The sequence below is a fragment of the Lagenorhynchus albirostris genome, chromosome 5 (assembly GCF_949774975.1).
Source record: "Lagenorhynchus albirostris chromosome 5, mLagAlb1.1, whole genome shotgun sequence".
Taxonomy (NCBI): domain Eukaryota; kingdom Metazoa; phylum Chordata; class Mammalia; order Artiodactyla; family Delphinidae; genus Lagenorhynchus; species Lagenorhynchus albirostris.
In genome coordinates, this window is record NC_083099.1 from 142301285 (window position 1) to 142313841 (window position 12557).

Below are 12557 nucleotides of genomic sequence, written 5' to 3' on the forward strand. Positions count from 1 at the left end.
CCCAAAGAGGAAATTCAGATGGTCAACAGCCTGTCTCATGGTGGTCAGTGTCACTGACATTTGGGGAAACGCAAATTAGAACCACAGTGAGATACAACGACGCAGCCCCAGACTGGCTGAAAGACTGATAACATCAAGTGTGGGCAAGGACGCAGAACAGAAGGAACTTTCATCCGCTGCTGGCAAGGGGGCAAGTTGGTACAAGTGCTTTATAAAATTGCTTAGCAGTTTCTAATGAAGGATGCACATGTCCTATGACCTCACTATCCCACACCTAGACGGGTGCCTAACAGAAATGCATGCATGGGGCACTCAAACACATAGACAAGAATGTGTGCAGTGGCAAAACTGGAAACCCCCCAAATGTACATCAACTGAGAACTAGAGAAATAAATTAGGGTGCATTTATCTGATAGTTCACAGCAATACAGTGAACCATGGCTACACTCAATAACGTGGATAAATTTCACACTCATAATTTTGGGCAAAAGGAATCAGACATGAAAGAGTACATGCTATACGGTTCTGTTTATGTCAGATTCAAAGATGAGCAAAATTAATATACAAGTGAGCACAGCAGCTACATTTTGGGGGAGGGAGGAGAAAACGAGGAGGCTGGGGGAATGATGCTGGGGGCCAGGGGTTTTCTGAGGTTCTGGTGATGTTCTAGAACAGGGTTTCTCAACCATGACACTGTTGACATCTTGGTCTGGGCCCTTCTTTGCTGTCATATACGCTGCAGCATTCCTGCCCTCAGCCCACTGGGTGCACGTAGCAAACACCCCCTCCTCCATCTGTGACAACCAAAAATGTCTCCAAACATTGCCAGCGGTCCCTGGGGATGGGGGCCAAAATTCCCCTGGTTGAGGACCTTTGTTTTATTGCTGGTCTTGGAGGGTTAGGTTAGCGAGCTCACTTTGTGAAAATGCATTGAGCCGTACACGTAGGATTCATCAGCTCTTCTGCATGCATATTAAACTTTAAGAGTTTTTTAAATTAAAAAAAAAAAAGTCAATGAATAACTAGAAGAGCCAAACCTTTTAGAGCTAGCAGGGACACTAGATGCAGTGCCTTGCAGATAAGGAAGCTAAGATACAGTGGTTCAGAGTTAACCCCACACCGGCTTCCCCTCCTCCACCCTGCCCCCTCCCTCTCAGGCCGACTCGCTCCCCAATACAGCCCAAGTCAGAGCCAAGGCCGATCCCCTGCAGGTACTCGGTTGGACCTCTAGACTCCAAACCCCACTGTGGAAGGGGCTTGGTTGACCTTACACCCATACTCTGCACAGAGAATTCTGAAAACCAATAGCTCATGCAAACAGGATATTAGCTTTTGTCAGAAAGATCAAAACGGGCTTGAGGTTTTTCTTCTCAGCCTCAGCCTCCCCTGCCTCTCCCTCCCCACTTTATCTGCTCGCTTCAGTCGGCATCAGGAAGAGATGGCAGCGGGCGAGACTCAGATCTATGCCAAGGTTTCCAACAAGCTCAAGGGCCGCAGCACCACCTCGCTCCTGGACCCCCTCCTGGGCATGGGCTTCCCGGCACACACCGCGTGAGTACCGCCCTGGCTGGCCATGTGCCCTGGACCCTAAGCTGGCCCCTCTGGGGCCACCAAACTGCAGGTGGCTCAGAGCACTTACTTCCTGTCAAGGGGTGCACCGTGCCGGGCCAGAGACTGGCTCAAAATGAGGCCTTTTCTGCTTTTATAAATGACACGATCTTTGCCTTTTAAAGACAAACTCTGCTGGCTGGTGATGGAGGGACCTTGAAATTTGTGAAAATTGGAAGCAGGGTTTGGAGGGGCCTGGCTGTACCTCCTCTGTGGGCAGCTCAGTGAATCTGAGACAGCTTTTTAGACTCGAATTTGAAAGCCCCAAAGCCGGGTGGGTCTCTGATGCTGGGATCTCTTGAAATACACAAGAATGTAGTTCTAAATGTGCAGGGAAACCCCTTGTCCTTAGGGGGGGACTCTCTTGAATGTCTGATAATGGAGCGAAATGGTTAAGGAACTCCCCGAGCAGGGTGGACATGAGCCTACTTGTCCAAGGAGAAGGGCCACACAGAGACAACTCCACCTTGAAGGTTACCCTCCGGGAGAGGACAGGGTCCCCCAAAACAATGAGCTTGAGACTGACATCAGGTTGCAGCTTCCACAGTGTTCTTAGATCTGGTGCTTTTCACGTGTTTATTCATGTGGGAAATACATCATAAGTCCCCTTAGGTAACCTCGGATTTGGGGGGGGGGCAAACTCTCCTTAGACAGATGACAAACCCTTGCCCAGCTGCGTGGAATGACTGAGGCTGGACCCCTTTCCTCCCCAGCCCAAATCAGGACTTTGTTGTCATGGTATGCTCATAGTAAATTGGGGGTCTGTGAGACGGGAACAGAACCAGGCGTGTGCAGGGTGCTTGCCGTGGGCCGGACACCGTCCGTCAGGGGCAGATGGGGACACCGAGGCTGGAGAGGGCAGATTCTGGAGGGGCAGGGCTGGAACCCCACTCCCAGTAACACTCACGCTTGCAACACTCACGCTTTATTATGTGACCGAAGCCACCATCGGAGACATACTCAAAATTCCTTCCAGTTTAAACAGCTGCGTGTTGGAGGTGGAGAAACGTGTTTTAAACGTCTCAATTAGGCGAGAGCGCCCAGGTAAGGCTCCTGTTAACGTCTCCAAGCAGCCTCCTCCCCGCCAGTATCCTCTGAAATAGCAGCGCTGGGCACTGGCCATCTTGGGTGCCTGGTCAACTCCAGCTATTTCCAGGCTGAATTCCCGGATGAGTTACCTTCACCAAACTCCATCTGTCCAGTTCAGTCGCCTTCAGTTAAACTCCATTCAGTGTACATTCATCCCAGTTTCAAGGATGATTGAGACTTGGTTGGGCCCAGGGAGCTTGTGGTCCAGTTGATCAGGTAGATGGACTCAAGTCCATTGAGATGAGGGGCAAGGTGGCCATATGTGCGGTGGGGAAGTGCAGGAGAGCTGCACGGGCATCCTGCTTGGGTGGTTTGCGGAGGGCTTCCTGGAAGAGAAACCTCTGAGCCGAGCCTGGAAGACCCAGTGCCATTTGCCCCAGGGCATGTTGGCACCGGGCCTAATCTTGGCAGGGAGGCAGGTGTGCAAGCCTGGGACATGGCCCTGCACAGCCGACTCAAGGGTCCAAGAGCAGGTCCACCTGGCTTGGGAGCAGGTGCGTTGGGGAGGGATGGGGACGCGGGATTCAGGTGTGGGTGGACCTCAGGACAGGAGCCCTTGGACTCCGTGCCAGGGACTGGGGGTGGGGGCCAGGGAAGGAAAATGATGGGCTGAGATGCAGGGCGTCTGCGTTTCCAAAACCACAGTGATGCCACGCGGAGGGCGGAGGCCTGGGCGCTGCATCTCACTGTGAGGTCTGGCCGTCCAGCCCCTGGGGGGGACCCCCTAAGGTCCCATGTGCTGCAGGGACACTCCTGTCTCTCTGACCTTTTCCAAAGAACAGAAGGCAGGTTCTGAGAGCTCCTCGCGTCTCCCTCCCCACAGGCTCAAGGCGTTGGCGGCGACTGGAAGGAAGACGGCGGCGGAGGCGTCAGACTGGTAGGTGCGGTGAGGTGTCTGCAGGGTGAGCGCTGGGAAGTGCCCAGGACACTCCAGGGGGCGGGGAACCTCCATGCCGCCCACCCAGTACCCAGGGAAAGGAATAAAGAGGCCCCGGTTAAAATGGAAAACAAAAGAGAGAGAACTTTGAACAATGTTTTCTTCACTTAAAAGTCTGATTTAATCCAAACGTGCCTGTCAGTGAAGAGTAATTTCCATGTGATTTGTTGAGTGAACAGGGCAGAGCCATTCCTGCTGATATGAATGCGAGGTTGCCACCGTCTTCACCTCTGATGGGGCGAGAACTTGCAGGCGGTGCTGAATGCCCCCCAAGGCCTCGCACGTTGCCTCTCAGGGTGCCAGGTGCCTGGGGGCTGGGGGGAGCTCTGGGTTCCAGGAGCTCTGCGGCTCTGCCAGCCTCCTGCTGCTACGGGCCTCGGTTTCCGACCCTGGGAATCAAAGAGGACACCCCATTCTCTAAAACTCAGTCCCGCCCGCGTGTGGCCTGATGCCATCATCCTTCCCCTGGTGGGAAGTCCCCTCGTGCTCCGCCCCGGAATAGCTGCAGTGAAAATCAAACAAAAACCCCAGGTCCAGCCAGGCTGGGGTGCCCTCCCCAGAGCAGGATGGCAGACACAGGCACCAGGCCTCTTAGGGCTCAGCGTGTCCTCGGCAGGAACCCCCTCCTCCTCCAACAACTCTAGGCCAAGGGCAAAAATGCCCGCCCTGTACGGGACAAAGGGAAGCACCTGGGACCCTCTGGGCTAGGCTAACCCTAAAGTCCATTGGAATTAAAAACCAAACCCACTGCCCTGAGGGTCGTGCTAGTGGTGACTCAGCCAGAAAGCCCAGCAGACCCGCCGAAGAACAGGGAGGTGGTGGGTCCCCGAGATTCTGTGAGAGTGGGCGCAACCGCACTCCTAATCGGGGGCGGGGGGGCTGCAAATCAGGATGCCGTTAACAGCAAAAGGCGGCTTCGAGTGTTGGTGAGAATGAGGGGAAGGTGGTCTCTCGCTTTCTCAGCTGCAATAGCGGTGAATATCAACACTGAAAATGTGTAGCTGCCCCCCAGAAGTTCATGTCCAAGTACATTCCCTGGAGAGACACAGAGGACCTAAAAGGACATGTACAAAGATCTTGATCACAGAGCTGTGAAATTTAAAAAAAAGAAAACAATTTAAATGTCCATCAATGGCATGGGTGGATGAGATATGTAGATGGTGCACTGTTATACAGACCTTAGAAGGTTCATTCTGACAAACTTCCCCAGATGTATGTGTATCAATGTGGAGACATTACAAAAACACAGGGTTGAGTAAAAAATGCAAGTTGCAGAATTATTTGAACAATAGCTTATGATTTATATAAAACACACACAAGTGCTATCTGGATTGGTTACCTAAATGTCTCGAAGAAAACAAAGCAGGTTAAGACTTGAGGTTTCCTCTAGAAAAGGGGAAGTGAGCTACAGTGGAAGGGGTATAGCTTCCTCTATTGGTATTTTTTTTTTATTAAGGAGAAGGTATTTGTGTGTATCTTATGTTTTCTCCAGTGGCTGTACCCTGATTCCTAAATTCAATATTATATCACAAGCACTTCTCTGAGTCATCAAAAATTATTCAAATCCATAATTTCCAATGACTGCATGATAAAGTTACTACCTTTTTTCTCGTTTTTTCCTTCTTTCCTATTATAAATAACCATACAATAAATATGTTATATGAAGTCTTATCTATACTTTTTGCCTCAGATAAATTTCTGGAAGTGGAATTATTAGTTCAAATGGAATGGGTATTTTAAGGCTATTGACACATCTTAGCAAACTGCTATATGTAAAGGTTGCAGAAATTCATCCTTAAGTCTCACTGCACCTTCGACACAATTAAGCCTAACTTTCACCCTCTCAAAGACATTCTGTTAATTTGACAAGTGAGAAAATTAGTGTCTCATGGTTGCCTCAATTTTTTTTTTTTTTTTTTTTGCGGTACACGGGCCTCTCACTGTTGTGGCCTTTCCCATTGCAGAGCACAGGCTCTGGACGCGCAGGCTCAGCAGCCATGGCTCACGGGCCCAGCTGCTCCGCGGCATGTGGGATCCTCCCGGACCGGGGCACGAACCGGTGTCCCTTACATCGGCAGGCGGACTCTCAACCACTGCGCCGCCAGGGAAGCCCCAATTTTTTTTTTATTATTGGTGAGAATGAACTTGAATTGGGGGCTCTATGTCATTTTTCCTAGTATTTTTTTTCTTAGTATTTAAAATAACTTTCTGAATTGAAAGAAAATATAGTAGCCACCTAAGTTCTGTCTAGTTCTTTGTGGCTTTGATTTTTACACTTAATTTGAAGTTGGAGATAAAATTAAAGTGTGAGTTTTTTCCCACAAAATTTTCAACCCTAAGGAGATGACTGGCCCACAAAGACCATTAGAAGACCAGGTTTTGAGTGTTTCTGTCACGTTTCTCTGCTTTTCTGGGTCTTCGGCCTGGGAATCAGACTAGCCAGGATCTGAGACCTGGCTGGACACTGACCTGCTCTGCGGTCACACTCAGCCCCATGCTCGGCAAGTCCCGCCCGGGCACGGACACCTCTGCTCTGCACGGCCTGCTGTTCTGAGTCGCTGTCACCACTATCCCGTGTCCTCCATGGGGAAAGACTCTTTTGGCCACGACGCCAGGTAAAAGTGTCCCATTCTCTGTTGCAGGCTGCACTGCCATTGCAATGACCCTTCTCTCGACGACCCCATCCCCCAGGAGTACGCCCTTTTCCTCTGTCCCACGGGACCCCTGCTGGACAAACTTCAAGAGTTCTGGAGAGAGAGCAGGCGTCAGTGCGCGAAGAACAGAGCCCATGAGGTCTTCCCTCACATAACGCTCTGTGACTTCTTCACGGTGAGTCGATCCAAGCAGTTTTTCATGCTCATTAACACAGCAGCTGAGTCATTTTCTGCCAGAACTAGGTGGTGATGGGGCATAATTGAGGGGTTTCCTTTCACAGGGTGGTCCACAATGGTGGTGTTAGCTGGACTCTTTGTGTGAAATATCCTTTACTTTCCTCCTCATCTTCATCTGGTCAACTTCTATTCATCCTTCAGAACCCAACTCATTTATCCCCTCCCTTTTTGAGTCTTCCCCAGCTCCCCAGGCAGAAGGGGTTGCTGCCCTTTGTGCTCCCACCATCCTCTTGTTTCTAAGTCTAGCGGCCCTCTTTCCCTGTTGCATGGCCACGTGTCTGGTTCAGCTCTGCATCCCTCACTGGACTGAACCACTCAAGTGAAGGAGGATAATTCACTTGCCATTGCCCCCCAGAGACCAGCACCATGCCTCACACAGGTGTGTGATGGATCAACTAAAGGACGGGTTGGCCAGCCACAGATGTAGGACTTCTCCCTGCCTGGGGGACCAGTTCTCTGATTCAAAAGATGTTCAGAGAGCCAGCTGCAGCTCCCAGGATGGGGTCCTGGGAAGGTGAGAAGGACCTGGGATGCTCAAAAGACAAGAGGGAGGCATGAGAATGAGAGAAGGAGGGGCAGACACCACTGTGGCTCCCGACCAGAGACAAGTACAGAGGGCACACCCTGGCCCCACCCCGCTCTACTGCCAGCAAACTCTAAGGGTCCCACCGGGGCCCAAGGAGCCCTCTGTTCCAGGCTCCTTTGCGCTGCACGGAAAGGGGGATGCAAACCTGTGCAGGAAGGCTTCCAGAAGATGCCCAGGAGAAGCAGCATCTTCCAAAGCCCTTGACAATCATCCTCATTTGCCAGGGCCAGTGGGGAGGGATGCCCAGGTTCTGAAACCAGGAAAGTCCCAGGCAAACCAGGGTGAGTTGGTCACCCTACTTGCACATTGATGGCGTGTGTGACAGGCTCCTTCCTGGCTTGTCCTAGGAGCTCATCAGGGGAAGGAGAGGCAGTGAAGGCAGCAACGAACATGACCTTAGAAATGGACACACCGGGTCCTGACAGCCAGAGAGCTGACCGGGGCCCCCAACTCTTCCTCCCAGCCTGTCGAGGCATGTCCATTTGTGCACGCACACACACAGACACAGACACACAGAGACACACACAGCATCTCACACAGACACACAGACACACCACACGCACACACCATGTCACACACACAGATATGCACACAGAGACACACACAACATGACACACAGACACACCACACACACACACACACACACACCATGTCACACACACAGATATACACACAGACACACAGAGACACACACAGCATCTCACACAGACACACAGACACACCACACGCACACACCATGTCACACACACAGATATGCACACAGAGACACACACAGCATGACACACAGACACACCATACACGTAGATACACACACACACATTTCCCTCCTCTCGAGGTAGCTGCCCCCTCACACCCACCCCACGTCCCACACTGCCCTGGTGGCTGAGCGCCCCTTTGCAGCACAGGAGTGTAATAGGGATTCACTCTTGCCTTTGGTTCTGTAAAATAACGCTCAACCACCGCACAGCGCCGTCATCCACAGGTGGGTGTGTAACGCGGCTCCTTGCCCCCAGACCACACGAGGTGAGTGCCCTCCAGGCACCGTGTGCTTCCCAGGCCCTACGAGGACTGCAAAGATACAACAGAAAGGGTTGAATTTAGCGCGCTCCTGGTTAGCAGGGGGGCTGAGGGTGCGCATTAACAACGATGATAAGGTTCATAACTCAGAGAATAAAGAGGGCTGTGGGAAGCCCAGAGGGAGCCCGCTGCTGGGGAGAGCGGGATTTGGCCGGCTCCCCAAAGGGGGTCGCTCTGTCAGGGTTCCACTGGGGTCCCACACGGGCGCGTGGAGTCGTTCCCACTGAGCAAGGAGCCAAGGGCTGTGTGGCCAGAGGGCAGGTGAGTGGGTGACAGCAGGGTTGAGGGGGAGCTTGTGAGCCAAGACCACGTCAGAGGAGACCCCGTTGGGGGCAAGGATGGCTCGGTCACTGGCCGAGTGTGTGGCCTGCTGCCGGGTCTGAAGGTCAGCAGCTGAGGGGTGGCTACAACCCTCCTCAGTAGGGTAGGTTCTGAGCGGTGCACCCCGGGGCTGCCTTGGTGTCTACAGGAAACCTCCAGAAGCCAGTGATGCAGCGCTGAGCCCAGCTGTGGGCCACAGGACCGGAGGACGGGGCTCAGGATGTGATGCGGGGTTGGGTCAACTCAACATGGAGTGAGGCACATGTTTAGAGGGACAAGGGATGTTTGACCTGGGCACTCAAAGGCTATTCTATTCCAAAAAGAGCTTGACCTGAATTCTGTAAGAAACTGGGGACCAGCTATAGAACGGATCCATCGCCCCAAACGCCAGGACTAGTTAAGTTATGTTACAGCATCGTGGACAGAAAGGAGGCTCCCGAGGCTGCCTGACTTTTATTAGCTAAGGTAACAGGTGACGTCCTGTCTCTGTCCCTCAGTGCGAGGACCAGAAGCTGGAGTGTCTGTACGAAGCACTGAAGAGAGCCGGGGACAGGACCCTGGGCGCCTTCCCCTCGGCCGTGCCTCTGGTGCTCCATTCTTCCGTCAGCTACCTGGGCTTCTTCGTGAACGACAGCACCGCAGACATCATCCAGGAATTTGCTGTGATGTTCGCCACGGAAGCTTCCATCTTAGCAGGTAGGCAGCCCCAGGCAGAAGCACACGCGGGGCCCGGTTAATAGAAAGTGGTCCCTTTGTGCCTGGGGCTGAGCCCGCCACACTCGGATGCGATGGGCAGACCCCAGGGCAGCAAGAGTGAGGCTGTTTCCCCGATGCAGCGACGGTCATCCTACGGGCTGGCCGGGCACAGGGCTGTCTGCACCCTCACCAGGTCACTTCCACACCCACCTGGCCCTTTACAGCCAGCAGCTATGACATGGCCTTAACCTGAGGCTGAACAATTAGCTAGAACCTCCGTAACGGGCCAGGATGTCCTGCAAAAATGTGAGCTTCGTCAGACAGAGAAAGACAAGTATCATATGACATCACTTATACGTGGAAAAAAAAATGGTACAGATGAACCTATTTACAAAACAGAGTCACAGATGTAGAAAACAAACTTACAGTTACCAAGGAGGAAAGGGGTGCGAGGGATAAATTGGGAGATTGGGACTGACATAGCCACACTTCTATACACAAAATAGATGACTAATGAGAACCTGCTGTATAGCACAGGGAACCCTACTCAATACTCTGTAATAACCTGTACGGGAATAGAATCTAAAAAAGAGTGGATATACGTATATGTCTAACGGATTCCCTTTGCTGTACAGCAGAAACTAACACAACATTGTACATCAATTATACTCCAATAAAAATTAATTAAAAACAAAACAGAGTGAGCGAATAGAAAGGCTCAGAACTAGCAGAGGGCTCTTCTCTGAGTGGGAATAGCCTTGTCTGCATCGATGCGGTTTTTCAAAACACTCAGCCGCGTTCCAGCTGCTGGGAAACTGTCCCAGGAGGGACGGTGTGTGGTCACATGATGACAGGGGATCGTAGGCTGGGGCACCGCCCCCAGCCCCACGCCCACCAGAGGCAGGCCTCCTCACCAGGCCAGCGCTGTATGTAGAACGCAAGTCCTAGCTGATTCATTTTAACGTTCTAGGTATGAGCGTAGTCTTGTCTCCTTGGCCTCTTGGGGGGAAAATTATCTAGACTCACTTTGCAAATCAACCAAATTCACTTTCCTCAGACACCAGCCCCGGTCTGGAGACTGAGGTTCCGGCTGGGGTTTAGCGGGAAGAATTCCAGACTTGACCTCAGCTGTGAATTTTCCCTCGTCTCTGGTTGGTGATGGGACCTGAATCATGTCCTCTGACCCCTGAGTCGTTTTCTTTCTCTGCAAATGGCTGGGGCTCTCGCCCTTTACACAGTGCGGCATGTTTGGGGAACTTCCCCGTGGTCCTGGTACTCAGAGGTGCTCCGCACAGCTGTGCTTTGCTGAGTCTGAAACTCGAAAAGGCCGCAGCACCCTGGTAGCAGGACCCCTCCCTGCCCCCTGCAGACATGTATGCACGCAGGTGCCGGTCACATGAATAATTTCCTTAGTCCCAGATCTCCATTTGGAGGCTCGCTTGTCGAGTCTGGGATCATATTTGCAGCTAATGATAACCTCACCCATGTCCTTGCGGATTGCCTCCCTTATGTAAACGTTGAGTTCAGGGGATGGTTCTTGAATCTCCTTGTCTCTAGAAGGACGACGGACATGGCTCCTGTCCTGATGCAGTGTATCAGCCACTTGCCTCCGAGCAGGCCTAGTACCTCACTTACTCCCATGCCCCCCAAAAGTAGCTCTGAATGACCACTCATTTAAAAATAGAGTGACCGAGGGCTGTGCAGGGTAAAGTGCCTGCCCAAGGTCACTGTCATGGGTTGAGAAGTGTCCCCTAAAATTCAAGTCCACCAAAACCTCAGAAAAGGACCTTATTTGGAAATAGGGTCTCTATTAGATGTAATTAGTTGAGGTCACACTGGAGTAGGACAGGCCCTAAGTCCGGTGTCCTTGTATGACGAGAAGACACAGAGACACAGAGGAAAGGCCATGTGACCACGGAGGCAGGCATTGAAGGGATGTGGCCACAAGCAAAGGAATGCTGGGGCCACAGGAGCTGGAGGAGGCTGGGAGGGCCCCTCCCCGGGAGCCTTCAGCGGGGGGCACTGCCCTGCAACACCTTGGTTTTGGACTTGCAGCCTCCAGACGCATGAGAATAAATTTCTGTTGTTCTAGGCCACCCAGGGTGTGGCCATCTGTGACAACAGAGTCCCCAAGCCAGTGGGTGGTGGACCTGGCATTAGAGCCCAGCCACGTCCTGCTTCACGCCTCCTGGGCTTCATGCTGACCCGCTCCGCACCCCGGGAAACCGGCTTTGACCTCACATCCGTCGCCCACCCCTTAGCAGGCTCCGCCCTGCCCTCCACGGCCGGCACCCTGGGCCTGACCCTGATGGATCGGGAGGCACCAGGCACAGCTCAGCCAGCGAGCGTGATCCTGGCCAGCTCACGGTCCCCAGGGGCATGGGCCACACAGAGAAATAGACAAGCGCCCATTCAGATCAGGTGACTCAGTGATCTCTCCGACGATGACCTCAGCGGGCCTTTCCCAGGCCACGCTGACTCATCCACGGCAAGGCCGTCCCCCCACCTCGTCTGGAACACCCAAGAAAAGGAATTTCCCCGCCACCCACATGCTCTCTTGCTTTGAGCTCCTCTCCCCCGCAGCTCAGGGCCTGGAGACCTCGCCAGTTTCTCTTTTGCTACCAAAGGCTCAGATAGAGGATGGGAGACATCAATGGGGTTTTGCCAAGTCTGGGCTCCAGGAAGTGGGTGCATCACCCTTGACGTTTTTCAGGGGGAAGACGGATCCTGTGTGTTGCTAAGTGTTGCCTGTGAGAAAGGTAGCAGGTAACTAAGATTTACTGAAAGTTTCCCGGGGACCTTACGGTTAAGAGGTCGGTTTCCCAGGACAGCCCGTCCAATCCTCAAGTTGTTGCTGTCGAAACTGAAGCTGAGTCAGACCAGGATGGTCCCCAAAGTCAGTTGCCAAACGGGGCAGCTGGGTCTAAAGTCAGGTCTATCCGATTCCAGAGTCTGTGCAGTTCCACTAATCACCGCCTCCCCGGAACAAAGCTGCTTTGTGACCTGGCTGAAACCGGATCCTGGCTGCTTCGGGGACACTGCTGCCCACTAACCTGAGGGCCCTGGGATGGGGTCCAGGAGGGCTGGGGCCATGAGGGCAGAGGTCACTCCAAAAGACCAGGGCCTGGTGGCGCAGGGGTTGAGAGTCTGCCTACCGATGCAGGGGACGCGGGTTCGTGCCCCGGTCCGGGAAGATCCCGCATGCCGCGGAGCGGCTGGGCCCGTGAGCCATGGCCGCTGAGCCTGCGCGTCCGGAGCCTGTGCTCCTCAGCAGAATATTAGAGGCACTGCGATGCCTGATGGAATCTCATTGCTTAGGGCATTTTCTTCCAGAGACTCCGCAACTGAACAA

The 12557-nt window shown here is 53.0% G+C and overlaps 1 protein-coding gene across 2 annotated transcripts in view; it reads left to right on the forward strand.

The window, feature by feature from the left end:
- The first annotated feature begins 1435 nt into the window (after nt 1–1435).
- Nucleotides 1436–12557, forward strand: part of UBASH3A (ubiquitin associated and SH3 domain containing A) — a 39793-nt gene continuing 28671 nt past the window's right edge. For both annotated transcript variants that reach the window (XM_060149471.1, XM_060149472.1), the window contains exons 1-4: nt 1436–1551; nt 3521–3574; nt 6277–6463; nt 9007–9205. In XM_060149471.1, coding sequence (XP_060005454.1) covers nt 1439–1551; nt 3521–3574; nt 6277–6463; nt 9007–9205 — 553 coding nt within the window. In that variant the 5' untranslated portion in view covers nt 1436–1438. The remainder of the gene's footprint in view (nt 1552–3520; nt 3575–6276; nt 6464–9006; nt 9206–12557) is intronic.